Raw genomic sequence first — 25384 nt, 5'->3', positions numbered from 1 at the left:
ATTGAGGAAAACATGCTAGAGGCTGGAGGAGCACGGGGGGTCCACACCGAGAAGCCACATTTGTCACTGAGAAAGACGACAGCACACTGACGTCACTGAGAACCCTGGTCTCCACCCATCCCCCACCCATCACTCACTTCTGATGAGTCTCTCGCTGCAGAAGCATCACGGGTCCTCAGCAACCACTCCTTCACCCTCCTAAGCAAGAAGAGCTGACTGCAGGCTTAATGACAGGCCCAGTGAATCCGGACAAAATCCATCACACATAATTTTTAATTGAAAGTGTTTAAGAAGACAGAATAAGAGCTCTGGCCTCATCTCTGCCACTTACTGCATGGTCTCTGCCCAGTCACCTAACATCTCTGCCTCAGTCATCTCATTGGTGAAATGGGTATGACAACACCACCTATGTCACACTGTGCTGGTAAGTTAGTCTCTTGGTTTGCCTTCTTGTTTTGTTTTGGTTTTCCTTTGTCTCTTCTGTTTGTTTGGTTTTTTTTTTTCTTTTGCCTTTTGAGACAAGCTATGGAGAAGTCGCCTCCAGGCTAGAAGACAGCCTCCAGAGTCCCTGCCTTGTGTTAAGATTGAAGTCAACAAATGTGTTTGTTTCAGGAGGCTTTACTACCCCTGTGGAACGGGGAACAACCCACCTGCACACTTGGTCCGACTGAGCAGCGGTGGTCCCGGGCGGCCTGTGCCGCCATCCCCGGGGCGCGTGAGCAGCACGCTGATCTCATACTCCGTGTCTGGGTCAAGATGCCATAACTTGTAGGTCTGCAGGTTGACAGCGTGCACTTCGGCCCACGGGCCCCGAGCCATGCGGTACTCGATCTCCTTGCGCACGATGGGCCCATCGCCAATGATGGAGTTGGTGTTAAGCTGGATGATGAGGTAGGTGGGGCCTGCGCGCAGCAGCTGTGGGGGCGCGATGGGGGTGGGAGGCTCTGCGAGGATAGGCGGAAGAGGAGGAGCCTACTGATGCTGCCGCGTGGCCCTAGAACTCCCATAGCTTGACTATTGGCCACTCCAAACTCCCAAGCCCGGATCTGGGGGACCCCAGCACACTCGCTGGGTTAGCACCTGAAAAGCACGTCTAGACAGAGCCTGACTCCCTGTGCCCTGTCCTGCATAGCCCGTCCCTTAGCGACACTATTCCCTTTACACGTCCATCAGTTCACATCACAGCCAAGAGCCTAATCCTGCAACCATCATGAGACCCTTCCTGTTCTCTCAGGCCACTCAAGCTGCTACCAAACCCTCAACTAAACCTGTCCTGGAACCCCCAACCGAAGCTAGCTTCAGGCAGTGCAACCCTATGGACTCCACCCTATCCTATCCTGCCCCCACTCCTCCCCTGCCACTCCAGCCTTCATCAAGACCAATCTGCTGACCTTTGACGATGAGCTCTGCGAAGTTGGAGACGCCAGCCCCGCGAGGGGCCTGGGACACACAGCGGTACAGATCTTGCTCACTTCGGCCTACGGAGGTCAGTGGGAAAGTGGCCAGGAAGCGACGGTGACTGATGTGCCGCACCCCGGCAGCAGGCAGCAGCACCCCACTCTGCCGCTGAAGGGAAGAAGGGATGGGAGAATCAGGGAGAATTCCAACCCGACTGCATATATGAGTCCCTACTATCCCAGGGGTATGTGAGGATCCAGGAACTGCCCTCCACCCTGGGGTGAAGGAGAACCCAAGCTGGCAGAGCACAGCCTGGGGGGGAGGCAAGACAGTGTATAGATGTTGGGGTATGAAGGAAGGACTCAGCACCCCAAAAAGGAAGCAAGCCTAGGAGGAGTGTTCTGCCCTCTGCCACCTTCCTGGGCCAAGTCTACACGGGACGCCCTCACCTGCAGGAAGAAGCGCTCTGCCTCTGCAGCTCGGCCTGCTGCCATGCATTGGAAGGATGCATTCTGGCCTGCATTAACCTCCACGTCTCCAAGGCGGGAGAAGTGAGGGGCCTTTGCTGTGGGAAGACAGGCAGAGCCCCAGCATGAGCTGGACCTGCGTGCCCTGCAGGCAGGAGTCAAGGCTACCCTCATCCTGTGTCCGAGGGGACTGGGACTCACCGCAGGGGTAGCTGAACAGGAAGATGTCGTCTAAGCCTATGTAGCCCTTGCGGTCTGGGGAGATGAGGGCCTCAAACAGCACCTGAGGGAAGTGGGAAGCCAATTGTCAGAGTGACAGCCCTCCAGGTCAGTTTGGGCCCCAACCTCACCCCCTTCTCCACCAACAGGTACCAACCCAGCTCACAAAGACCCTCACTGCCAAGCCAGCTGTTTCAGGGGTGTGGTCAAGTCTGGAAGATCCATTCCGTTTCAGACAGTACCTCAGAAGTAGCAGAATCCTTCCAGTCAGAATTTCCAGTTGGGTACTGCTTCAACTCACCTTCAACGCTGGCCACCCTACTAACAATGACCTCTGACCTACTAATAATGACCTCTGACACTCTACCCACACTGACCCCAGACCAACTCCAAACATGACCCCAGATTGACACCTGATGCTGGACACATATTAAATCTGACCTAGTTCGACCTGAGGGTGGCCTGCTGCTGCCCTGACCTCCAAGCCCAAGGCCACCAACTGTCTAAAAACCCAGCCCACCTGATATTCATTGGGCCAGAAGGTACTGACGGCCAGCTCAGCCTGGTGCCACTGCCGGCCATGGGATCCAGTCATATTCCACACAGCACTGCCCAGGGGGCCCCCGTTGACACGCACATAGACGCCCAGCGTGCCGGGGCTGTGCCCATCCCGGCTATAGAGGAAGTAGCTGAACTGAACACAATGCGTGTCGTTCTCACTCAGGGTCTGGAAAACGATATGGGCCCTCTGGCCCGGAGCATGTTGGGAAGCATTGACCATCAAGTAGGCACCTGGAGAGAGAAAAAGAAAAGGCAAGGAGACCTTAGGGAAAGCCAAAACCACACTGAGGAAGGGACAGAAATGAAGGACCCACCAGGAATCAAGGGGTCGGAGCTTTGGGGTAGATCCCTTCTCTCCCCAGGGTCTGCTTCCCAAAGGAGAGGACTAAGACAGAAAACACAAACTCAACCTTGTCACAGCCCATATGGCCACAAGCCACCAGTTTCCCAAGCTGTGCTGTTCTGGGAGATAAGGATTAGATCATTCTTCTCAGGAGTCAAGAGTCTGGCACAGGGCAGATCCCCTGAGGTCACTGCTTCCAAAGCTTCAGACACTTCCTTGTGCTGGGTACTTCCCAGTGCTGGGTACTTCCCTCTGGCTCTGATCATTCATAATGTGTGAGACAGTCTTGCTACCAGCCTGTCAAGCCTCAGGCCCTCACTGTGTCCTCAGACAGGCTCTGAGCCCAAACTTGATGAATATGTAGGACAGACTGAATGGAAGGATTAGCTTCCCTTCCCGCCCCCACCAGATTCCAAGATCCTCGGTGTGTTCTGGAGGTGGTGGGGAATGCCTCAGGACCTGGCTGGGGATTGCAGCTTCCCTTGGGGTGTTGATAAGAGGGGTGCAGCTGCCAAGGAGAGACCCAAAGCCACCCTTGCACGGCAGCCATGGGCACAGCCTCCTCCCCAGCTGACAGCACATTCTGAGCTTGCTCGGAAGTGCTCCCAGGGACTAGAGGGATCTTATCTTTGTGAGCCTAGAGTACTGTGAAGGAGGCTGCTGCCTGTGTCCTGCAGGGTTAGGAAATGAACCTCCAGGTCCCTGTTTCTACTGGAACCTTAGAAGGGACACATCCTAGCCAGACACTTATTAGCCAGCTCCTGTGGAGACCCCTCTTCCCTAAGGTAGCTCCCTCTTCCAATGTGACATCTTGCCTCTTCCTCCTCTGTTCCTGGACACTGCCTCTCCTCCCATCATGCACTCCTTCATCCCCATGGTTCTCTTTTTCTCCCTCCTGCTCTCCTCTGGGAGTAATTCTCTGTGTTTCATCTCCATCCCCCTATACTTTCCCCAGACTATTCCATTAAGTTCACCCTTCCTCCCAGACCTAGGTCAGCTCCCTTCACCAAGGAAGACAGGGAAACAAAGTGGGCAGGTCTGGAAAACATGAATCTAAGCCAGAACTCTTTTTTGGTTGGGGAGGGGATTTTGAGACAGGATTTCTCTGTGCAACAGTTTCTAACTGTCCTGGAATTTGCTTTGTAGACCAGGTTGGCCTCAAACTCACAAAGATCTGCCTGCCTCTGCCTCCTAAGTACTGGAATTAAAGGCATGCACCTCCACCTCCAGGCCTTAAGCCAGAACTATTATATCTACTCATACGTGAGTACCTGTTAAGATCTGGGCTGAATGGCTGGGTCTAGCAGTGCACAGAGGTCATACAGAACCCTGCAAGGTGGGTACTTTTATGCATCTCTCTCAAACAAGCTAAACAGTGAACGTCTAGAACAGACATATACAAGGACCAAGGACCCGGAAGAGACAAACGATCACATCCAGAAGGACATAGATGGGCAATGACCAGCCTGGTAGGGAGAGCCCAGGGGAAGCAGAGTCTACTCCCAGAGCCCAGCCAGCCAGCCGGGCTCCCAGGAGCCTCTTGCCTAAAGCTGCTAGTCCACCCACCACTTGGCCTACTCTTGTCAGCAGATGCCATCTTGGCCATGCTGTGAGCTCACAGTCAAGGCCCTGGGCCACCTCTGTAACAGGACACAGTGGGGAGAGATTCTGCCTGTCTGTCCTAGAGTTCCCTCACTGTCTGTCCTGCCACACAGGCCTCATCAGCAACGAAGTGGCTCATTTGGCCTCCATCTCTCTTATCCTTTTCGTTTTCCTTTTTGAAGCTATTGGGTTTGTTTGGCTTGTTTGTTGACAGGGTTTCTCTGTGTAACAGCCCTGGCTGTCCTGGAACTAGCTTTTTGCCTCTGCTTCCCAAGTGCTGGGATTAAAGATGTGTGCCACCAGCTAAGATATATTTTTTAATCTTATGTGTCTGGTGTTTTGCCTGCATGTCTGTGGACCACATGTGTGCAATTCCTGAAGAGGTCGTCGGAAAGCATTGGGTCCCCTGGAACTGGAGCTGGTTGGGAGCTGCCATGTAGTAGCTGGGAACTGAACCCAGGACCTCTGAAAGAGCAGCCAGTGCTCTTAACCACTGAGCCATCTCTTCAACTCTCTTTTCTTTCGTTCTTTTTTATTTTGGGGGCAGCATCTCACCAAGGAGCCCAGGCTGGCCTCAAACTTTTAACCCTCCTGCCCTAGCTTCATGTTTCTTTTTCTTTTTCTCTTTCTTTCTTTCTTTCTTTCTTTCTTTCTTTCTTTCTTTCTTTCTTTCTTCCTTCCTTTCTTCCTTTCTTTCTTTCATTTACTTTTTTTGTTTGTTTGTTTTTCAAGACAGGGTTTCTCTATGTAATAGCCTTAGCTGTTCTGGGACTAGCTCTTGTAGACCAGGCTGGCCTCGAACTCACGGAACTCTACCTGCCTCTGCCTCCCGAGTTGTGGGATTAAAGGCATGCGCCACCACTACCCGTCCATGTCTACTCTTAATTCTCAGTTGATTCTGCACCCAGAGAGGAGGACAATCTCAAATATCCTCAACAATAACAACTAAACATTTAACTGATATCCAGTGTGCCTCCATGTGCCCTGTGATATGGGCTACTGCTCTCCCATGTCATGGTCAAGACAACAAAGGCTCAGAGCTGGCTAGATGATGGGGCCAGGATTTGAACCTATGTCTTTATGATTCTGGAATTAGTGTTCTCAAGACTATCATCTGAGTAGGAAACCAGTACTAGAATCTACATCTAGCCTCCTGCCTCCCAATCCAGTGCTCCAGATGCCCCAAATGTCTGGTACTGAAGTGGGGACAGAGGGACCCAGGGCTTCCAAGAAGAGGGCAGAGGCATATCCAGAGACCCCATATCACTTCTCAGTGTCTTCAGATCCCAGAAAGAGCAGGAGACCCTGAGGGGAAACCAGGGAAGGCCTGGAAGGAGAAAAACAGTAGTGATGGAGATTAGGCTTACCATGGGGCAGGTCTGCGGGGGCCCGGGTACCAGGGTGGATCCGCACTTGCTCCCACTGGAAGTCATCGTACTGAGCCTGGCTGTACTCGCAGGGCACAACTGGGTCACTCGCCTCCTCGAAGGTGCAGCCAGCTGTGAGGGCAAAGCCTGATTAGCTAAGCCCAGGCAAGGCCACTGACCAAGAGGACTCCAACACGACCCTGCAGGTTCCCCTACTGGCCTCTCCTTCTCCCAAGGCCAGCCTCTCCCCTCCTTATCATGACTCCCTCCAACTAACAGAGTTCTCCCTCCTCCACCCCAACATCCTTCCCTCACTGTCCCTCACCAGTCCCAAGACTTTCCACTGCCTGTTCCCCACCCCACATCCCAGGATCCCCAACAGCTCCATCATCCAACAAGACCCTCCTTGATAAAACCAGCCATCATTATTTTATTTAGTTATTTATTTAGTTATTTATTATGTATACAGTATTCTTCCTGCACGTATGCCTGCAGGTCAGAAGAGGGCACCAGACCTCATTACAGATGGTTGTGAGCCACCATGTGGTTGCCGGGAATTGAACTCAGGACTTTTGGAAGAGCAGGCAATGCTCTTAACCACTGAGCCCTCTCTCCAGCCCAGTCATCATTATTGTTGTGAGCATAGAGCCTCCAGTCACGATCAGCCCTAGACTCATCCCATTTTACAGACTGGGAAATGGAGGCCCAGCATAGCATGGTGCTAAGCACCAAAGGCTGAATGTCAACATCTGTGTCAAGTGACAACGTGACAGACACCAAGGGTATTCATTCACTGCCCAAAGTCAGTCACCGTAGATCTCTGTTCCCAGGGATGTGACATAGTATGGTTCTATGTGTACTGAACACATATGTGACTAGAGGATGCTAATTCTGGTGACTGGAGACCAAGATTAATAATCTAAATGATGCCAGGCGGTGGTGGTGCACGCCTTTAATCCCAGCACTCTGGGAGTAGAGGTGGGAGGATCTCTGTGAGTTCAAAGTCAGCCTGGTCTACAGAGTGAGTTCCAGGACTGGCTCCATAGCTATTGGGAAACCCTGTCTCAAAAACAAAACAAAACGGGGCTGGAGAGATGGCTCAGAGGTTAAGAGCACTGTCTGCTCTTCCAAAGGTCCTGAGTTCAATTCCCAGCAACCACATGGTGGCTCACAACCATCTGTAATGGGGTCTGGTGCCCTCTTCTGGCCTGCAGCTATACACACAGACAGAATATTGTATACATAATAAATAAAAAATAAATATTAAAAAAAAACAAAACAAGACAAAACAAAACAAAACAAAAATCTAAATGACAGGGAAGTGAAGGAGGGGCCTGAAATACATGCAAACCCCTCAGTTGGTGGTGAGGTCCACTGTATCTCAGCTGGTTCATCAGCACCTGGTTCAGGAAGGGATCTGAGCTGGGCCTTGTACCCACTCCCCAGTCATAGCGTCTGCAGCTCCAGCAAACCGGTGTTGAGAGAACTGGCAGGAGGAAGTCAGGCCAGGCCCATTCTGCCTGCCTGTCAGACCCATTTGACAGATGAGGTGACCAAGGCTCTGAGAAGCAAAGGCATTTGCCCACAGTACAGAGCAGTGGCTCTGTGGTGAATGCTGGAGACTTGGGAATGGATTTGGGATTGAATCTTGACTTTGTCATTTGCCATCCCTGGCAACGTTGGGCAAATTGCTTCCACTTTCTGAGCCTCAGTTTTCCCATCCACACATGGGATTGCTGAAGATTTACAACATCAACGTGTGTGAGCACTCCGAAAAAACACCAGCTCAGGTGTGCCGCTTGTTCCCGTATGAGGGAAATAAATGGATTTGAAATCATGCCCATCCAAAGCCCACACTCCCCAGAAATATGAGAGGATGAGTTTCTTCTAGGTCTCAAGAAAGGGGGGCAGAGGGCAGGCCAGACCATAAGCCACCAGGTAAGTGGCATGGGCAGGGCAGGCAAGGAGCGGCTTCCCTGAGGACTCACTGTGTGTTACCATTTGCGTGTTTCCACCAGCCCTGTAAGAGAGCCCAGCACATGAAAACATGCAAGCAGAGCTAGGCACGCCTGGGCTCGTCATTGTTGGGGTCTCTCGTCTCCTTGAACCCCACCAGAGAATGGGAAGGAATGAGATGTGCGTGAGCCTGCACCGAGCATACTGGGGCAGGGGAGATGGTGTAGGGAACCCATGATGCTTTCTGCCTGCTGGTTTGAAAAGCTCCACTCAGCACTGAGCCCTAAGGCATGAGGTAAGTGAGCTTTAATGTCATCTGTGTTGGGAGGGCCCCAGCTTTCCTCTTGAAAAGGTGGTCAATGAGTGGTCTTCCAGGAGGAGGGGAGCACTCACTTCCTGCCCTCGGAGGTCCTGGCCAATCACTGGAACAGACTGTAGGAAAAAGTATGACTTAGATCCCAGGCTGGAGTCAAGGCCCTTCTGGTTCCTACACAAAGGCAAAGTAGCTGCCCAAGGCATCTCCTCCAGTGCCCTGGCAAGCCTGAGGTAGCCAGTCAGCCCTGTGGTTTCTCTCCATCAGTCCTGAGTCAGGCACATGACCAGACAGGGCTCCAACCCCACCCAGAGCTTACTGACCTCAGACTAACAGCCTAACTGGGGTCTCTGCTCAGACCACAATTATATGATTCAGTCAAGTGACTGACCCTCCCTAGGCCGACCTTAGCCAGAGTGGCTCCCTGTTGATCGTGCCTGGCCAGAGTGACTCCATCTTATCCATACGACATTCCCCTAGATGTCAGTCAAATAGCCACTAGCCTGGCTGACACCTGTTCTCTCTGTGTAACCACAGTCAGACTGACTGATTCCATCCGGGGCGACCTCTTAGCCAGAGTGACATTCTCACAGTCTCTAGACCAGGCCCAGGTCAACTCCATCTCTTAGAGACCATCTCAGCTCTGACCCCAGCTCCCCCAGGGATAGGAACAGCCAATTCCTCCTACCACGGCTTCAGCATCACCACAAGGGGGCGCCGATTACCACCATGCCTGCCCGGACTACTCTGACCAACCTGCGTGAGGAACTCAGCATTTAGGAAATAGAGCTGTTGTTATTCTTGTCTTACAGACCAAGAGTGTGTGACACTTGGGGCCACACAGAAGCAATGTGCAGACGACACAAATTAAACCACCTGGCTGTACAGTGAGAGCAAACACAGACAAAATAAGATCCCGATTTGGTCTCTCACACCAGCCATGTCTCCCCAAACAGTGTAGCATAGGATGAGTCACCATGGGCACTGTGAGAGGCGCAAGAATGATTAAGGGCAAGGGGTGGAGTTCAGTGAGAGAGGAGCTTTGTCTATCACGGGTGAGGCCCTAGGTTTGAGCGCCAACATGGGGAGGAGGGCTGGGGAGAAAAAGTTCAATCTTGCTTTAGGGGGCTTCCCACCTGGGCATTTCCTGGGTGAGGAAATGAAAGTTAAGAAGGGTCAAGGTTATTGGGTTTGGAAAGGACACCCGAAGAAAAGGGATGTCGGCACACCTGAACTGAGCCAGAGGAGCTTGGGCTGACATGACGGGAAACCAGAGGCTGAGGCCAGTTCTTTAAAAGTCTTGGATGCCAGGATAAGGTCCATCGCATTCCTAACTGGGGAGCCATAGGAGGTGCTGGAGCAGGGAATGCCTGGATTCTGGTAGTTCAAACAGGCGTTTTTTTCCAGAGTGCAACAGGTCAAGAGGAACTAGGGACCAAGCTACTACATGGTCTGGAACCTGGTGTCAGATTAGCAAGAAAGAAGACCTGAAGTCTCATCCTAAATACAAACAGCACACACTACAGTCAGGAGAGTATGTACTTGCATGTGTATGGGCACATGTGCGCACGCGTGCACACACACACACACACACACACACTCATTCCCCAGCCCAACTCAAGTCCCTGAGGCACACTCTAAGTTAGGCTGGGGACAGGGAACGAAGACAAGGTCCCTCTTTGGGCACGACATCTCTGTAGAGAGCTCTCAGAGAAGATAGATGGGTTGAACGCAGGACCCCAGTGCTTCCCCCAGCCTCAGCTCCAACTGGCCCAGCAACATTCCTTTGCTAATCTCCCCAATCTGGCCAGGCGGTTGCCTGAGCAACCGTCAACCACAATTTGGGAAGAAGGGGGATGGTTGGTTTATCCACATCCGGCATGCTCTGGGCCTGATGATGTCAGAGACCAGCAACTTCTGGAGAGGGGCCTAGGAGGGCCCCTCCAGGGGTCTCCCTCTCCCTATCTCTCTGTCCATCCCCCCCCCCCCCCCCGTGTGTGTGTGTGACCTACCTGTGAGCCTACCAGGACTACTGGTACAAAAACACTCAACTACAGACCAGGAAATCTGCATCTTAGTCCTGCTGGGCCCCTGGGTCCCCTCATGACTTGGGGACATGTGACTTGCCTTCTCTGACCACAGTCAGGATGACCTCTCAGGCTAACTGATTTCATCCAGGGTGACCTTAGACTGCATGACCCCTTCTCAATGATCTCTGGTCAGCTCCAGCCCTGGGTCTCTAGGCCAGGCCCCGGTCAGCTCCTCAACCATGAAATGGGAGCAGGGGTTACAGCTCTGGCTCTGATTTCATTTGTGTGAGTTTACAATTGCCAGGTGTGGTGGTGCACTCCTCCGAGGCCAGTACTTGAGAGATGGACGAATGAGCATGAAGGTCAGCTGTTTGGGGTCATCCTCAGGCCAGGCTGGGCTACATGAGACCCTCTCGCAAATGAACCAATAGTAATAACAATGCAAACAATAACAGGCGGTGTCCTCAGGGCATGGCGTGCATAGGGGGGCATGGATGTCTGCCAGCAAGGGCTCTCAGAAATACTGTCAAGTTGGTTCATGGAACATACCTGTGAGCAGAAATACATAGATGCATTCTGTGGTGGGCATGAGCCTGGGGGAGGTGGGTGTTTGTACAGGGCAGGAAGAGAGGTGTGGTGTGTGTGTGTGTGTGTGTGTGTGTGTGTGTGTGTGTGTGTGGCAACAGCCTGTCCTCCTCTAGCCAGGGCAGACAAGGTGTGTGCCCTGGGCCTGCTGCACCTGCAGCCCTGTTTTCTGAAGACCCTGCATAAACAGAGCTTGTTTGCAGTGAGATTCGCCTTCTCTTTGTTTTGTCAACAAAACGTCCAGTTCCCAAGGGTAGCCCCAGAAGAAACAAAACTTCTCTAGACAGATGCTAAATTCACAGTCTGGGACCTCACACTGCCAGACACAACCCAACCATAGTTTAGGGACCCCACAGACAACCCAACAACAATGCCAGCCTAGTCCACCATCCCCGCCCCTACTTCTAGGTTACTGAACCCAACCCTGGATATTCTTGCCCTACTCAGTCCTCTCACTTCCTCCCTTCCTGAAGTTATGGACTAGCTCTAAAGCCTTTGAACCCCGTATCCAAGCCCTGTATACAACAGATGGCCAACTGGGCCCAGACTTCTTAACACCAACATCCCACCTGGTCTAACCTCAACCAACTGCACTACATTAAGGATGTCACTATAGCCTAGCCCTATGCTAACACATCCAAGTGGAGGTCAGGTCCCAGAACTACCAGAGCCCTGAATAACTAATAAGAAGCACAGTACAGCTGGCAGTAAAATACTCCTAAAACCACATAGAGTACAGCAACTTGGAAGACCACCCAGGGCTGGCCACAGGCTGAGAAAGCTGGAACCATCAAAGGAGCCAACACAGAGCCTAGCAGTGCCAACATCCTGCCATCTCTGCTGAGTAGGAGAGGAAGCCAGTGGTAGCTGAGGAACTCACAGTAGACCCTTTCCCATCTCTATGGCCCACACAATGAATTCCAGAGTCGACGAGAGGGCTGCTATATTGGCAGTCCAGGGCTGGACACCATATATCGGGGTGGGGGGAGACTAAGATGTGGGCAGAAGTACAACAGGCAGAACACAGAGATCCTCTGCAGCGCAAATGCCCTGCACGGCAGTCAGATAAAGACACCTTGGGCTAAAGCAGTGAAGGTGTGGGCAGGCTCCATGGAGAGGGAGGGCTGTGTCCTGCTGTGATGGGGTGTGCTGGAGATAGGGCACAACAGACAAGACTCCCGCAATTCTGTGCAAGGCTGCAGAGCACGTCACACACACAGCCCCCAGCACTGATACCCGTTAGGCATGGAAGTGGTCAGGGCTGTGCAGTGTGGAACCACATTTATCTTGGGTATATATCACCATATGGGGGGGGCAGAGTGGAAAGTGGGGGGCTCCAGCATAGGACCTGGTACAGAACAGGAACAGCCTCCAGGGACGGGTGAAAGGTGGCACAAAACTGAAGTACCCTGATGATGCCCTGTGGAGCCATGGATTTGGTTTCAAGGGCTCTGGGTCTGGAAGCTCGGCAGAGTGCTCACAACCTGGCAGGAAGCCATTTCCTCTCAATGGAAACATCTCCTTTTGGAGGGAGAAGAGAGGAGACAGTCACACAATCTAGCAGGCTCCAGAAGCTGGGGAAGTTACAGGATTCCTGAGACCTGCTCTGAGGTTATGTAAGCAGTCACAGCTCCTGGAGAGAGAAGACTCTCTGCAAGCTGCCAGGGACAAGGCTTTCAGGGGAAATTCCCCGTGCTGGGTGTACTTTTCCTAAATGCAGCTGCCTTTCAGGTACCGGTGTTTCTGCAAGGAAACCCACTAAACTCTGTGCACCAAGCTAGACTTGGGTAGAATTGTTTCTTTGGTCTGTGGAGTGAATAGACGGTTGTGTCTTCCCAGGAAAAGTCAGGCAACACAACCCTACAGAGAACAGATGCATAACACGGCTGACTCTCCGGGTGGCAGTCCTATGCAGTTCGGAAGCAATGCAAAACCCAAGCTGCCCCACGTTCAGCAAAGTGTGCCCAGTGCCTAAGTTCTATGTGCAATATGAAAGTGGGGGAACTGCATTGAGAACGTACCAAGATGTGACCCTCCCACGACTCTCCACAGAAAGCTGTCCACAGCCAGCACCTGGACACCTCCATTGTAACACACTCAGGGAAAGGCTAAGATGGCAGAGGCATCTTCAGGGTAGCTGTGATGGGGGCAGTGTGGAGGCTGGGCTGTTAGACTCATAGCCAGTGAAGCCATGAGACAATGGGGCAATCAATGTATACAGTATGTCTGAAACACGGGGTCAGCATGCAGAGGAACTGTGCCTAGAAACAGGAGGGTCCGCATGACCAGGGCAGTGCAGATGCCTACTGCAAAAACTGCAGCCCACCGGACGCCAACATGCAGGGTAGTGGCAATAGGCCACGTGTTGGCAGTGCGCCGCCACGTGCGGTGCTGTGCCCAAAGGCCAGGTGAGTCTACACATCTGTTGCAACAGACTGCTGTACAGTGTAAACATGCAGCGTGGCTGTAGAAAGCCATGCACTGATCTCAGGTGCTGTGCGAGGGTTCTCCACCCAGACACCCGGAAAGAGCCGCCCTCCCAATGTAAGCCTGGTATCCGGCTGAGCGAGGACCACACCATGGAAGAGAGCTGTAGGATGCAGGCTCTGATCAGCGGGATGCTGCAAAAGTGAAGTACACAGAAACCCTGGAAAAGTCCTACAACACTGTAGCCTAGCGTCCCTGCAGTGGGCTCACATTGCCGTAGCCCAGCGTTCCTGCAGTGGGCTCACATCGCCGTAGCCCACGGTTCCTGCAGTGGGCTGAGTCGCAGAGCAGTACAGACACCAGGTCCAGAGACCCAGGCTACACTCCTATGAGAAGGCCAGGGCTGAAACAGTGCCTCTATCTACTCAAGGCAGACATAGGTACATTGAGAAGGTGCTGTGGGGCACACTGTAGAAGTCTCTTGGGGATAGACTGATGGGGAGCCACTCAGCCACACCTGCCTCCATTGCCCTGTGGGCTTCTGTCCAGCGTTGCTCTCACCCTCCAGCCTACAGTGGCTCTCCAAAGGCCCAGGATGAAGGCACTGTCACCCACAGGGCAGGTGGTGCCAACCTTAGCATACGATCCAGGTAGTATATCTGACCAGGGTATTTGAGGACTGGCAAGCCAACATGGATGTGAATTCTACTGAAAATCTTTTGGACAGTTACACTGTATCCCTGGTCCCCCAGTCCAGGGTAAGGCAATATGGGGCAGGACAGGAGAAACGGGGGAGGGGGAGGGGCCCGTTGGTTTAAAGCCTGGCATAGGATGTGGGATGAACAAGAGGCAGATGGGGGAGAAGTACCTGCCCCAACAAGCCTAGATCCTCACTCCTCCCCATCCACCACCACCATCGCCTCTCCCCAGGCCCGGACTTCATCAGAAGCCAAGAACAAACTTTCTCGAGCACATAAGAAGCTTGCACACACACACACACACACACACATTTAAGAATAATTCACACTTATATGGTGCCCACTATGTACCAGGATGTGTTCTAGACTAAATATGTCTAAATACAAAAGCCATCACATCATCCTGGGCTCTGTGTAACATCTCCATCCTCATTTCCCAAGTGGAATCAACTCCATGGCCCAGAGAGGTCATTACTCACCCAGATGTTACACAGCGAGAAACAATGGAAATCGGGAGGGGAACTCAGATGGTGTGGTCTCAGAGCCCCTGTTCCAACCCGTGACATTCTAGGCGCAAACACACATTTACACACATGCAAAACATGACAAGAAGGATACACACTCATGTTGTGGAATAATCTTTTTATACACAGTGAAGATGTGTCACTCTGATTGGCTTAATGAAAAGCTGAATGGCCAATTGCTAGGCAGGATTTCCAGGCCCAGAGGACGCTGGGAAGAAGATGCCATGAGATGCAGAGCAAGCAGCGTGTGCATTACAAAGTAAAGGTGACTGAGCCATGTCAAAGAACATAGGTTAAAAGATATAGGTTGATTTAAGTTACAAGAGCTAGCTAGAAACAAGCCTAAGCTATCGGCCAAGCTTTCATAATTAATAATAAATCTGTGTCACGATTTGGGAGCTGGCTGGCAGGACAGAGAAAGGTTCGCTATACACTCACATAAACACGCACACATGCTCATGTTAAAAACACGCATCCCACCCTCTCAGCTGAGACTCACCCATCTCCAGACAGGCTTCTGTCACCTCCCAGTTGCTGACCTACCGGCATCCCCCAGCTACCCCTCCAGCCCCACCTGCCTCATTGCCAGCTGTCTCATTCTCACAGGCATCGCCATCACCAGCTGCCTCCCCGCAGCTGTGCCCTCAGTCCCAGACCTGTCCCTCTAGCCTTGACTGAGGTCCTACCTATAGTATTCCCAATGCCGTGTCCCACGATTGCATCCCAGAGCTCTCTAGCTTCTGCCTTCAACTCTCAGCAATGATGCCCCAACCCACCTCCACCCCAACTGCCTTTCTCTTGTCCCCTTTGGGTCCAATTCTAAGTCCTGGGCTTTGTGTGATGGGAATCTATTCAAGACTACCCCCTCCCCCAGAGCCACACAGGCATAGCCTCTTCAGAGTTGGCACCACAGGGGTGCCCCACCACTTACCATGCTGCAGGCCATTTAAGGATACTTATCAGCTTCCCACTGACAGTCCTCTATACCCCAGGACCTCCCTTCACCCCCTCTAAGCCTTCCCTGGAGCATCCAAGGGTTCAAACCAATGCAAACACTCCATGAGCACCTAAGGGAACCAGAGATGACAAACACCCTGCTCAGCCCTCAGACGGCTTCCCACAAAAGAAGGGCAGCCTATGATCATGCAGGGCTAGGGAGAGAGAAGACCACCACCACCACCCCCCGCTGCCTGGTGGGGGCAGGGCAGCTTTACTGTGACAATGACAATGGGGCTAGCATGGAGGGAGAAGAGGGTCTCAGCAAAAGGCACAGAATGAACGAAGGGCACAGCAGGCTCTAGGGGTCTGGATTATAAAGCAGAGGGGTAGGCGCAGAGTTTAGGGACAAGTGACACGGAGGAGACCAGTTCCTAAAGAAAGGACTGGCCAGGGAGGGCCTGAACTGCCATGTCAGGTTGGGGTTTAGCCTTGGGAGCTGGGGAGACTTGAGGCAAAGGGAGTGGCAGCACACTATGACAGCATTACAAAGGGCACTTTGGTCCAGGGCAGAGGAGAAACTGCTATGACAGGCACGGTGTGATGAAGGTTGCTGGGAGAGTGGAGGATGGGGCCAGCAGAGCAGTGGTCTGTCCCCATCAGCAGAGCCCAGGCCACACTAAAGCTCCGCCAGCCTTATCCTTTTAGATCAAAGCTTCTCAGCCTCCTAATGCTGCAACCCTTTAATACAGTTCCTCATATTGTGGTGACCCCCCCAATCATAAAATTATTTGCGTTGCTGCTTCATAACTGTAATTTTGCTGTTATGAGTCGCAATGGAAATATCTGATATGCAGGTTGAGAACCATTTGTTTCAGACAAACACAGTCCACAGAACAGGCTACAAGTGTGAGAATGTCCCCTACTTGCCAACATGCTGATAATCTGTAACCGTTGAGGACTTGAAATTCGGCTAGAGCAACTGATTAACTAAATTAGTATTTTAATTAATTTAAATTTAGTAGCCACATGTGAGTAAGAAGCCACCCCAGCAAGGAAAGAGCACTGTCGTCATCTCTGTGGAAGTTTCTATTGGATAAGGCGATTTGGACATGTGTCCCCGTGGGCCCACAGAGCCTGCAGGCACCAGCCTGCGTGTCTGAGCCACTGTACTATTCTCTGTACACCCCAATATTCTCACACCCTGGAATCAGTGCACCTACTCTGAGGCACCCAGAAACTCTGTACCATTCCAGAAATGAAGGAATGGGGGTTTGCCAGGTGTCATAGCAGCTGTTTCTTCCCAACTCCAAACCCTGGTCTAGCCACACCAAGGTGACCAGAAGGCTTGGCACCCTGACACATCATGTGCCTTGTGCCCCTGGTCTCCATTTCACACACATGCATAAACACACATACCCCATTCTGGCTGCGCAGGTGGCAGGATCACACCTGTATGCATCTGTCTGCCTTCCCCCAACCCCTATAATGGTGGCTTCTCTTCTCTCCAGCTCAGAGTCAGTCCCTCAGATCCAGGAGGAAGGCTTTGACCTCCTCTACCCAGACCACGATCGATCTGTGACTGAAGATTGAAGGAATGCCTGCTTAACAGGGGCCCTCCTCCCATGTTCAGACTGACCGTTGAGACTCTATGCCTCGCCTCGCCTCCTCCCCAACGGTTGTCCTGATCACAAAAGGCTGGAACTCCCGGGATTGGACAAACTGAGCCAGCTGCCAGGGGTGGGGCTAGACTAGGGGGAAGCAGCACCAGGAGTCTGCGGGGAGAGGCCCTCCTGCAAGCGCCTTCTCCTGCAGTCTCTGCCAGGGACGCTCCCTCTTTAACTCATAGCTCCCAGATGACACTTTCTGGACATGGCCTTTTCACAACGTAACACCATCCACCAGCAGAATTTTCCAGATTCTTACCAGGGTCAAAAAAAAAAAAAAAAAAAAAAAGAAAAAGAAAAAGAAAAGAAAAGAAAGAAAGAAAGAAAGAAAGAAAGAAAAGAAAAACTCAGCCTTCAATCCGACGTTCAGTGGAGCCATTGCGCCCCCATCTGGCATCTCCAGCTCTGGATTTGACCCACTTGACTTCATTCATTCTTTTCTGCCTTTTTTTTTTTTTAATACGATGTCAGTTGCCCTGGCTAGCATGGAATTCACGGTGCAACTCAAGCTGACCTCAAACTTGCAATCAATCCTCCTGCCTCAGCCTCCCCAGTACTTGGATCCCAGGACTGAACTGTACCACCCAGCTTCATTCATTCTTCTGCGTCACATCCATTTATTCACACTAAAAAGGCCCAGACCTTGTACCTGGCACTAAGTAACTGAAGGTCCACACTGACTTTCCTTACAGAGTTCCTGATCTAGTAAGGCTAACAGAACTAAGAGATTGTAATTCCAATATCATATAAAAGTCCAATCAACTTCTACCTTCCCTTTCCTGGGCTAGAACAGAGGAAAAACCAAGATAGGCTTCCAGGAGGAAGCTCACCAAACTAGGGACTCACATATGAAGATATGGAATCAGAGAGTCCTGGGGAGAAAGCACGGTTTGTAAAAGGTACAGGGAAGAGGTACTTAGGGACTACTGGTAAATAAGGCTAACCAGAACATCTGATCCCAAAACAAAGTGAGGTGGGCCAGGTAGCCAGGGGCTAGAGCACTGTCAGGCCAAGAGGGGCCTATTGGGGAGCTTCTAGGAGGATCTGAGGAGAGGTTTACAATGTGCGTTTTAGGAAGAACTCTGGCACAGTGGGAGGAAGAGGCTGGTGCCTTCCTGCAGGTGGAAGATGGCTGAGAAGGGAGAAGAGGTAGGAGAGGCATGGGTAGGACACAAAGGGAAACCACAAAGCACCTCCTGCCACTCTGGCTGACCTACCTGGGTGTGGAGGTCACCCTACAAGCCCAGCTGGGGACAGAATGGAGGATAGCAGAGTGACTCCAGAAAACAGGGTATGGCCAATGACCTCCCCTGACACCAGATGCAGGCAGGAGGCAGCCGGGAAGTGTGGTATAGGATTCAGGTCACCCTCCTGGCTTCCTGCCTAGCCCCCCTTTTCAGTCCCAGAGAGAAGTCTGGGCTGTCCTGACAAGCCCTGTGGGTACCTCTCATCATTCCTCCCATCCACAACTCCAGCGATCAAAAAGACAGATTGAGCCAGAGTACAATAGGATAAATTACTGTGCCAGGTTTGCACAGCTGAGAGACACCCTACACACACCCCCACTGGATGACTAGGGAGGGTAGGCAGGGGACTGCCACCTCCCTTCTTCCCAGGGCTTCTAGATCAGTCTCTAATAATAAAAGCTTCAAAAGTGCCAAGAACTTTCATAGTAATGAGACTTATCCAAGGTCTCTCCCCCCCCTCTCTCCTTCTCTCAGCAAAATTTGACCCCGTGTTAACCCTGCCTTCAAATATCTACCAAGTATCACACAAAATCACAATTAATTCCATGAAGCAGATGGGGAAACTGAGGCTCAGGAGTGAGAATAACCTCAGTCGCCCCAAACCTCAATCCTGATAGCCCACTGTCATGGCAATTGAGGCCCTGGTGTGTTCCCAAATCAAGGGAATGGGGTGGGGTGGGGAAGTACAGAGGGTTCGATCTCAAAGTGGGGGAAGGTTAGAAGGGTTGAGAAAAGTCTAAGAGGCAGGTTGCCTGGGTCACCCTCTCGGGTACCAGAAGGTCAAAACTGAAGCTGAATAGCAAAGACCCAAAAGCGACAGGGCAAGGCCAGGACAGCTCCCGGGGTGCCCCCGCTTGGGGGGGTGGGCGGGGCCGTGAACTAGATCCTCGGAGGCCTGCTGTCTGGGGCAGACGGCCAGCAGTCTGACCCAGGGCCAGAGGCAGCAGCGCGTGTCACCGCTCTGCTTCCACCCGGGGCGGCTCCCTGCTACCCCACGCCGGGTGGCTGGAACCAGCGGAAGAGAAAGCCCTTTAAGAAAAGCCCTGGAAACACGCCCGCTGGAGGGGCCAAGGCCTGGGGTCGAGGCCTCAGTAAGAGACTGTGGGCCACGCACATACACAAGCACACCGACACACCTTCCACACAACACACGATGCGATGCGCTCGCGGACGCACAGACACTGGACATACACATTCAGACAGGCGAATGCACGCGCGCGCGCGCACGCACACACACACACACACACACACACACACACACCCTCGAAAGGATGCCAGACTCCGAAGCACACTCAAGCGTGCGATCACACCGCAGATCAAGCGGGAGCCCCATGCACACATTCACACACACGTCCGCACGCGCGGGCCCGGCTGGTCGGGAGGCCGCACAAAGTTGCAAAGCAGACGCAGGCAGGGTCCCCGGGGACCGCGGCGTCCCCGGCGCCTCTGGGGAGCCACGATGGGGACGCCGTCCCGCGGCCTCCAGCCAGGCCCTGCGGGGGCCCCCGACGCCGCAGCCCTGCCCGCAGCCGGGTGCGCCCCGCGGCCCTCCCCACCCGGGCGCCCCGCGGCCCTGGCGCCGCCTCGGATCAGCCGCCAGCCAGCGCCGCGCGGAACTTGCGAAACAACAAACGGCCCGAAATGTCGGAGTCGGCGGCCACGGCCGCTTCTCTACCCCCTCCTTCCCTCGCCAGCCGCAGGGCCGCCCCAGGCTCCAAGGGACGCTACCGCGACAACTTGTTCCGGCCGGGTGCGCCACACACACGCGCGCGAGCGATCATACACACTCACACATGCACACACACCCTCGGGTCCCGACCACACTCGACCACGGCCCAGAAGCGCCCCACGCTCGCAGCGTTCCTAGCCAAGCAGCGAACGGGTACCGACACACTCACATCCACTCCAGACAAGCTCCCCCACACGCATTCTCCTCACCCCTGGCATTCACTCGGACCCACACAGCACATCCCAAACACTCCCACAGGGACACTCGTGGACACAGCGCACAGAGACAGGTTCCTACCCTTTCCCATGCCTACACGCACGCACGCACACACACACACACACCACTCGTTCCTAGGCCCACACTTGAGAAGGATCCACAGAACCCTCGCAGCACACGCATAAAACAAACACGCGGGTTCTCGAACACACCAACACTCCCGCCTGGGGAATACAAAAAAGCCAACAAATGCAACACAGTGTCAGACGCAACTCTAGCCAAGCTACCGAAACTCAAATACACAACCCACTTGGCAGAACCGACAGACACCGACAGACACGAGCCAGAGCACAGCCGGTGCCCCACGCAGGCAACACGCACGCCAGCACACTCGCAGCCGCGGCACACAAGCAGCCTCAGCTTGCACACAAACTACGGACATAGCGGTCACAAACACTAGGAGCATACGACCGAGCATCCCGCACTCCGCACACGCGCGACAAGCCATCCCCGGCTCGAGGGATGAGCTCGGAGGGACCACGCGCGCTTACCTGCGGGAGTCTCGGTCTCCGGCGCGCAGAACTGGAAGGTGAGCGCCAGGACCAGAGCCTGAGCACGGGCCATGGCTGGGGCGCCGCCGTCTCGGTCCTGAGGACCCACTGCTGGGAAGGCGACGCCACGGGAGCCGGAGTCCGAGTCCAAGGCGAGCGGGAGCCGTAGCGGAGCAGCGCCGCGCGGAGCGGGACTGGCGCCGAGTACAGAGCGGGAGCCCAAGCGAGCGGGGCGCTGACGTCAGGCCCCCGGGCACGAGTTCCGCGGTCTCGAGGCGTCCCCTGCTGGCGGTGGCGCTCACTGCGGCCCGGGTCTCTGGGCCCTCCGGCCCCGGTGCGCCCTTCCCCCCCACTCCGGCACCCCGTTGAGAAGACCCATTGGCGGGTGCCAGTATTCATATCAACATTCTCAGACAGCACATTTGCTGCTCACGGCTGAGACTTGATCCAGGGACACTTGGTTCCTCTGTCCCCTCCGTTGTTTTAACTTCTTTCTACCTTGGCCCTTCCGAATATACATTCCCACCTCCCTCCAATGACAGGGCACTCTTCAACCCACCAAAAAAAAAAAAAAAAAAAAAAAAGTCGTTGGGCCTTTAGAATTCTGGCTTTTACTTCCAGTAACACGAAATTTACCTCTCTCATTAACGCTCGTGTCTCCTACAGTAGCCTCTGGCTACTAGGGGTAAATAAATTTGGAACTCTGCCAAGGCCAAAAGTTCTTGCACAATCACCAGCAAACTAGTTGTCAGTGACTACATAAAACCAGGCGTCATGCACGTGCCTCTCCCGCTGAGACTCTGTTAATCTTCCCCATTGCCCTAGGAGGCACAGACCACTGTAATCCCGTTACACCGTTGAAAAAAAACTGAGATTTATAGAGCGTGACTTTTCCATAATTATGCATCAGTTTGAGGCAACAGCAAGACCTGCATCAAGGTTGGCTGGCTTGAACAGCGTAAGAAACAACCGCACATCTGGAAACCCATTGTTCCTCAAATATTGACAAGATACAGGGTCATTGGTCCAACAGGCCACGGAGGAGATATAAAACTGTCAATAAAATAAAATAAACAAGTGTCTCTCTGGGAGCTGGAGAGATGGTCCAGTGGTTAGGAGCACATACTGCTCTTGTGGAGGACCCAGAATGGATTCCCAGAGCCCTTGTTCAGTGGTTCAACTGCCTGTAAATGCAGCTCCAGAGTATCTGCTCACCACGTCTGGCCTTGTAGGGCATTGAAGTCTCATGCACATAAACAGACATATAATTAACTCTAAAAAGTTTCCACCTTCATGAAGCTTACATGGTGGGGGGAAGAGGAAGAAAGGTGAGAGGAACTAACAGTGGGGGGCGAGGGTTGCTGCGGTTCTAAACAGACCCCTGCACTTTGATGGATTTGGTAGTTATCACCATCTTCAGAATGTGGGCTCCCCTAGGGAAACATTGTCCCTCAGGGCCGGGGATCTGGCAGGCTCAATAAGTAATGAATGAGTGGGTAACTGTCAAATGGTTCTAGACACGGCCCTTGCTTTCATGAAAGCTTCATGAAACTTCCGGTCCAGCAGGGGGTGGTGCAGCAAATATAAATAGACGGAGCTGCAGTCGGAGACAAGCACCCTCAAGGAAATGAAGCTCGGCAGCAACAAGGAACGCGGGGAAGGGAGTCCCGCTTTAGATGACACGTTCCAAGAGGCCTTTGCTGAGGAAGGGGCATGATGCCGCGTGACCTGAGGCCTCAAGTACGAGGGGCCAGCCTCAAGCAGACCGATGGGAAGGAACATTTTTCAGCCAGAGGAGCTAGCCTGTGCAAAGATAGGCTGGCGGGTCTAACTTAGGGAGGCCGGAACGGAACAGTGGGGAGGAGACGCGGGTGCAGCTGGAGAAGATGCCAGGGTCTGCAGACCATACAGGAAGCTGGATAAGGAGGAAGTTTCGGGTTAAACCCTAGGAAAGTGATATGCCCTGATTAGGGGACGAGGCTTGAGTTCTGGTTTCTTATGATTTTTATTTCCCCAACAACTAGAGATGGGGACATTGAAAGCATGTATTTAAGTACACATCCTGCCGTATGTGTACGTGAACCCTTCCTGTTCCCTGCGTCTTTCCCCAGCTGGCTCACACTGAGACTCTGCCCTGAGGCTAGAAAGGGAAGAACTGAGTGTTCCTGGGCTCTTTAGCTCCACTCTTGTAACTGCTGCTGACTCCAGGCTGAGACAGGGAAGGGGGCAAAGACACAAAGCTGGCGAGGACCAGAGCATTAAACTGAGCGTCCCAAGGAGGGAAAGTGAGGGCAAGATAGAAATACATTTAGAAATGCATGCTGAAACAGAAGACTATCCGAATTTTTTTTTTTGTAATCTCAAAAGTGTGTAAACTGAGACTCAGAAAGCTTAAGCTATTTGCCCAAGGTCACACAGTCAGTCCAAGAAGGTACCAGGACTTGATCTTGATAGAGTCCACATTCCCATGCTCCTTAGTCAAGGGACAGCATCGGAAGCTATGGTGAATGGAGAGTGCCAGGGTTGCACCAGGTAGAAAGATGAAGAGAACATGCCCCTTTGCTTTTAAAAGGGGCCACAAATTTCAAAAATCCTTGAGGGATGAAGAAAGGCCCTGGCTTGGAGTGACTGCCCCAAATCTAAGGAAAAGGCTAGGGTGCCACAGTCCACACCAGGTCAAGAAGAAATTCAATTACCTACAACTCATGAAATATTTACCATGCCCACCCTGCGCCAGGCCCATACTGAGTGCTGGTGTGGTGGAGACGAGCTAAACAAGGCCCCAGACTTAGCTGGGCGGGGAAGTGGGCATACAAATAACTATGAGATCGTATCCTAAAGGCCATAACGTTAACCCAGAGAAAATACAAAGGCATTGGGCTTGACAAATAAAACAGTATCTGAACCTGGAATTCCCCTGGCAGCTTAGACAGGAAAATTCATTTCAGAAAGTAGTAACTTGAATTAAAACCCTAAAACAAGGGGACTGAAGAGATAGATGGCTCAGAGGTTAAGAGCACTGGGTGTTCTTCCAGAGGTCCTGAGTTCAATGCCCAGCAACCACATGGTGGCTCACAACTATCTGTAATGAGATCTGGTGTCGTCTTCCGGCCTGCAGGCAGAACACTGTATACATAATAAATAAATAAATCTTTTTTTAAAAAAACATAAAACAAGGAAGAGCTAGCCAAAGTTGAGGGGGGGGGGGTCAGGTGTAGCTGGGTCACAGGCTATGTACAATATAAGAGAAGAAGATAAAGTAGGAAAGACAGGGTGGGCACAAAGTACGTATTGTCTTGAATGCAAAGTTAAGACTTTCATCAGTGGTTCTCAGACTGTGGCCTGGATGAACCCAGGTAGCCTAGAGCAAACGTGCAGGTTTATAGGGATGTCTGGGGAGATGAAGTCCAGCCTCCAGGACTTCTTGCTTCTGATTCTCCAGCTAGTTGGCTGCCCAGGGACTGGGGTGGGGTGGGGGGGGGGGTAATAAAAATATCTCAATGTCACCTAGAGGGTTCTGCTGCAGAGGGACCTTATGAACTTTTTTCTTAGACTTTTTTTTTAACTTAATTTAAATGGTTTCTCTTTATCTACATTTTTCCTCAGGGCTCTTCCTCTCTCTCTCTCTCTTTCTCTCTCTCTCTCTCTCTCTCTCTCTCTCTCTCTCTCTGTATGTTTTACTTTACTGCTTCCTCCAGTGTCTGGGGCTCCCTGGCTTCTGGCTTTTGGCCCTGGGCAAGTCCCTCTCTTTCTCCTTTCTTATCTTCTCCTTTTTTCTTCTTTCCTGAGCCTAGATTCCTCCTCCTATTTATTCACTCTGCCCATCAGCCCCACCTATCTTTTCTCTGACTAGCTATTGGCTGTTCATCTCTTTATTAGCCCAATCAGCTGCCTTAAGCAGGCAAGAGGAAACAAATGCAACTCATTTTTACATAATTAAACAAATGCAGCACAAACAAATGTAACACATCTTTACACAGTTAAAGTAATATTCCACAGCAGAAACAAATGTAACACATCTTGGCCTAAAGTAATATTCCACAACAACCCTGCATCTTTACAGGTCTGTATCTTTTTAGAAAGAATTTCCAGGGCTAGAGAGATGGCTCAGTGGTTAAGAGCATTGCTTGCTCTTCCAAAGGTTCTGAGTTCAATTCCCAGCAACCACATGGTGGCTCACAACCATCTGTAATGAGGCCTGGTGCCCTCTTCTGGCCTTCGGGCATACACACAGACAGAACATTGCATACATAATAAATAAATAAATTTCCATTTTTCTATCCAGTCTCTTTCTATGATATGATCATTTTAAAAGATGCCATCCTTCCTCCTCGCAATTCCTCCCATATCTGAACAATTTCACATTTTTACAACGTATTATCCTGTCCACCATCACAGTCCTCTAACAGTTCGTCCAATCCTCACAAGCATCTAAAACGAGGTGTATGATTTTTCATGGCACTGATGAGAAACAGGCCCCGAGCTGTGCTCATTTGATCAAGCCAGGAAAAAGAACAGGGCTAGGATTTGAACGTGGTATTTCTTCTG

General features: G+C 52.3%; 1 protein-coding gene across 2 annotated transcripts in view; it reads right to left on the bottom strand.

Moving 5' to 3' along the window:
* The window catches only part of Ptpru (protein tyrosine phosphatase receptor type U), a 70897-nt gene extending 49838 nt beyond the window's left edge, over positions 1-21059 (bottom strand). For both annotated transcript variants that reach the window (XM_038332689.2, XM_038332690.2), the window contains exons 1-7: positions 20837-21059; positions 5958-6089; positions 2605-2876; positions 2067-2148; positions 1848-1963; positions 1392-1566; positions 651-944 (exon numbers count right to left, since the gene is read on the bottom strand). In XM_038332689.2, coding sequence (XP_038188617.1) covers positions 651-944; positions 1392-1566; positions 1848-1963; positions 2067-2148; positions 2605-2876; positions 5958-6089; positions 20837-20909 — 1144 coding nt within the window. In that variant the 5' untranslated portion in view covers positions 20910-21059. The remainder of the gene's footprint in view (positions 1-650; positions 945-1391; positions 1567-1847; positions 1964-2066; positions 2149-2604; positions 2877-5957; positions 6090-20836) is intronic.
* Positions 21060-25384: the final 4325 nt, after the last annotated feature.

Source organism: Arvicola amphibius, chromosome 6 (assembly GCF_903992535.2).
Source record: "Arvicola amphibius chromosome 6, mArvAmp1.2, whole genome shotgun sequence".
NCBI classification, from domain to species: Eukaryota; Metazoa; Chordata; class Mammalia; order Rodentia; family Cricetidae; genus Arvicola; species Arvicola amphibius.
This window is presented reverse-complemented; position numbering and strand designations above follow the sequence as displayed.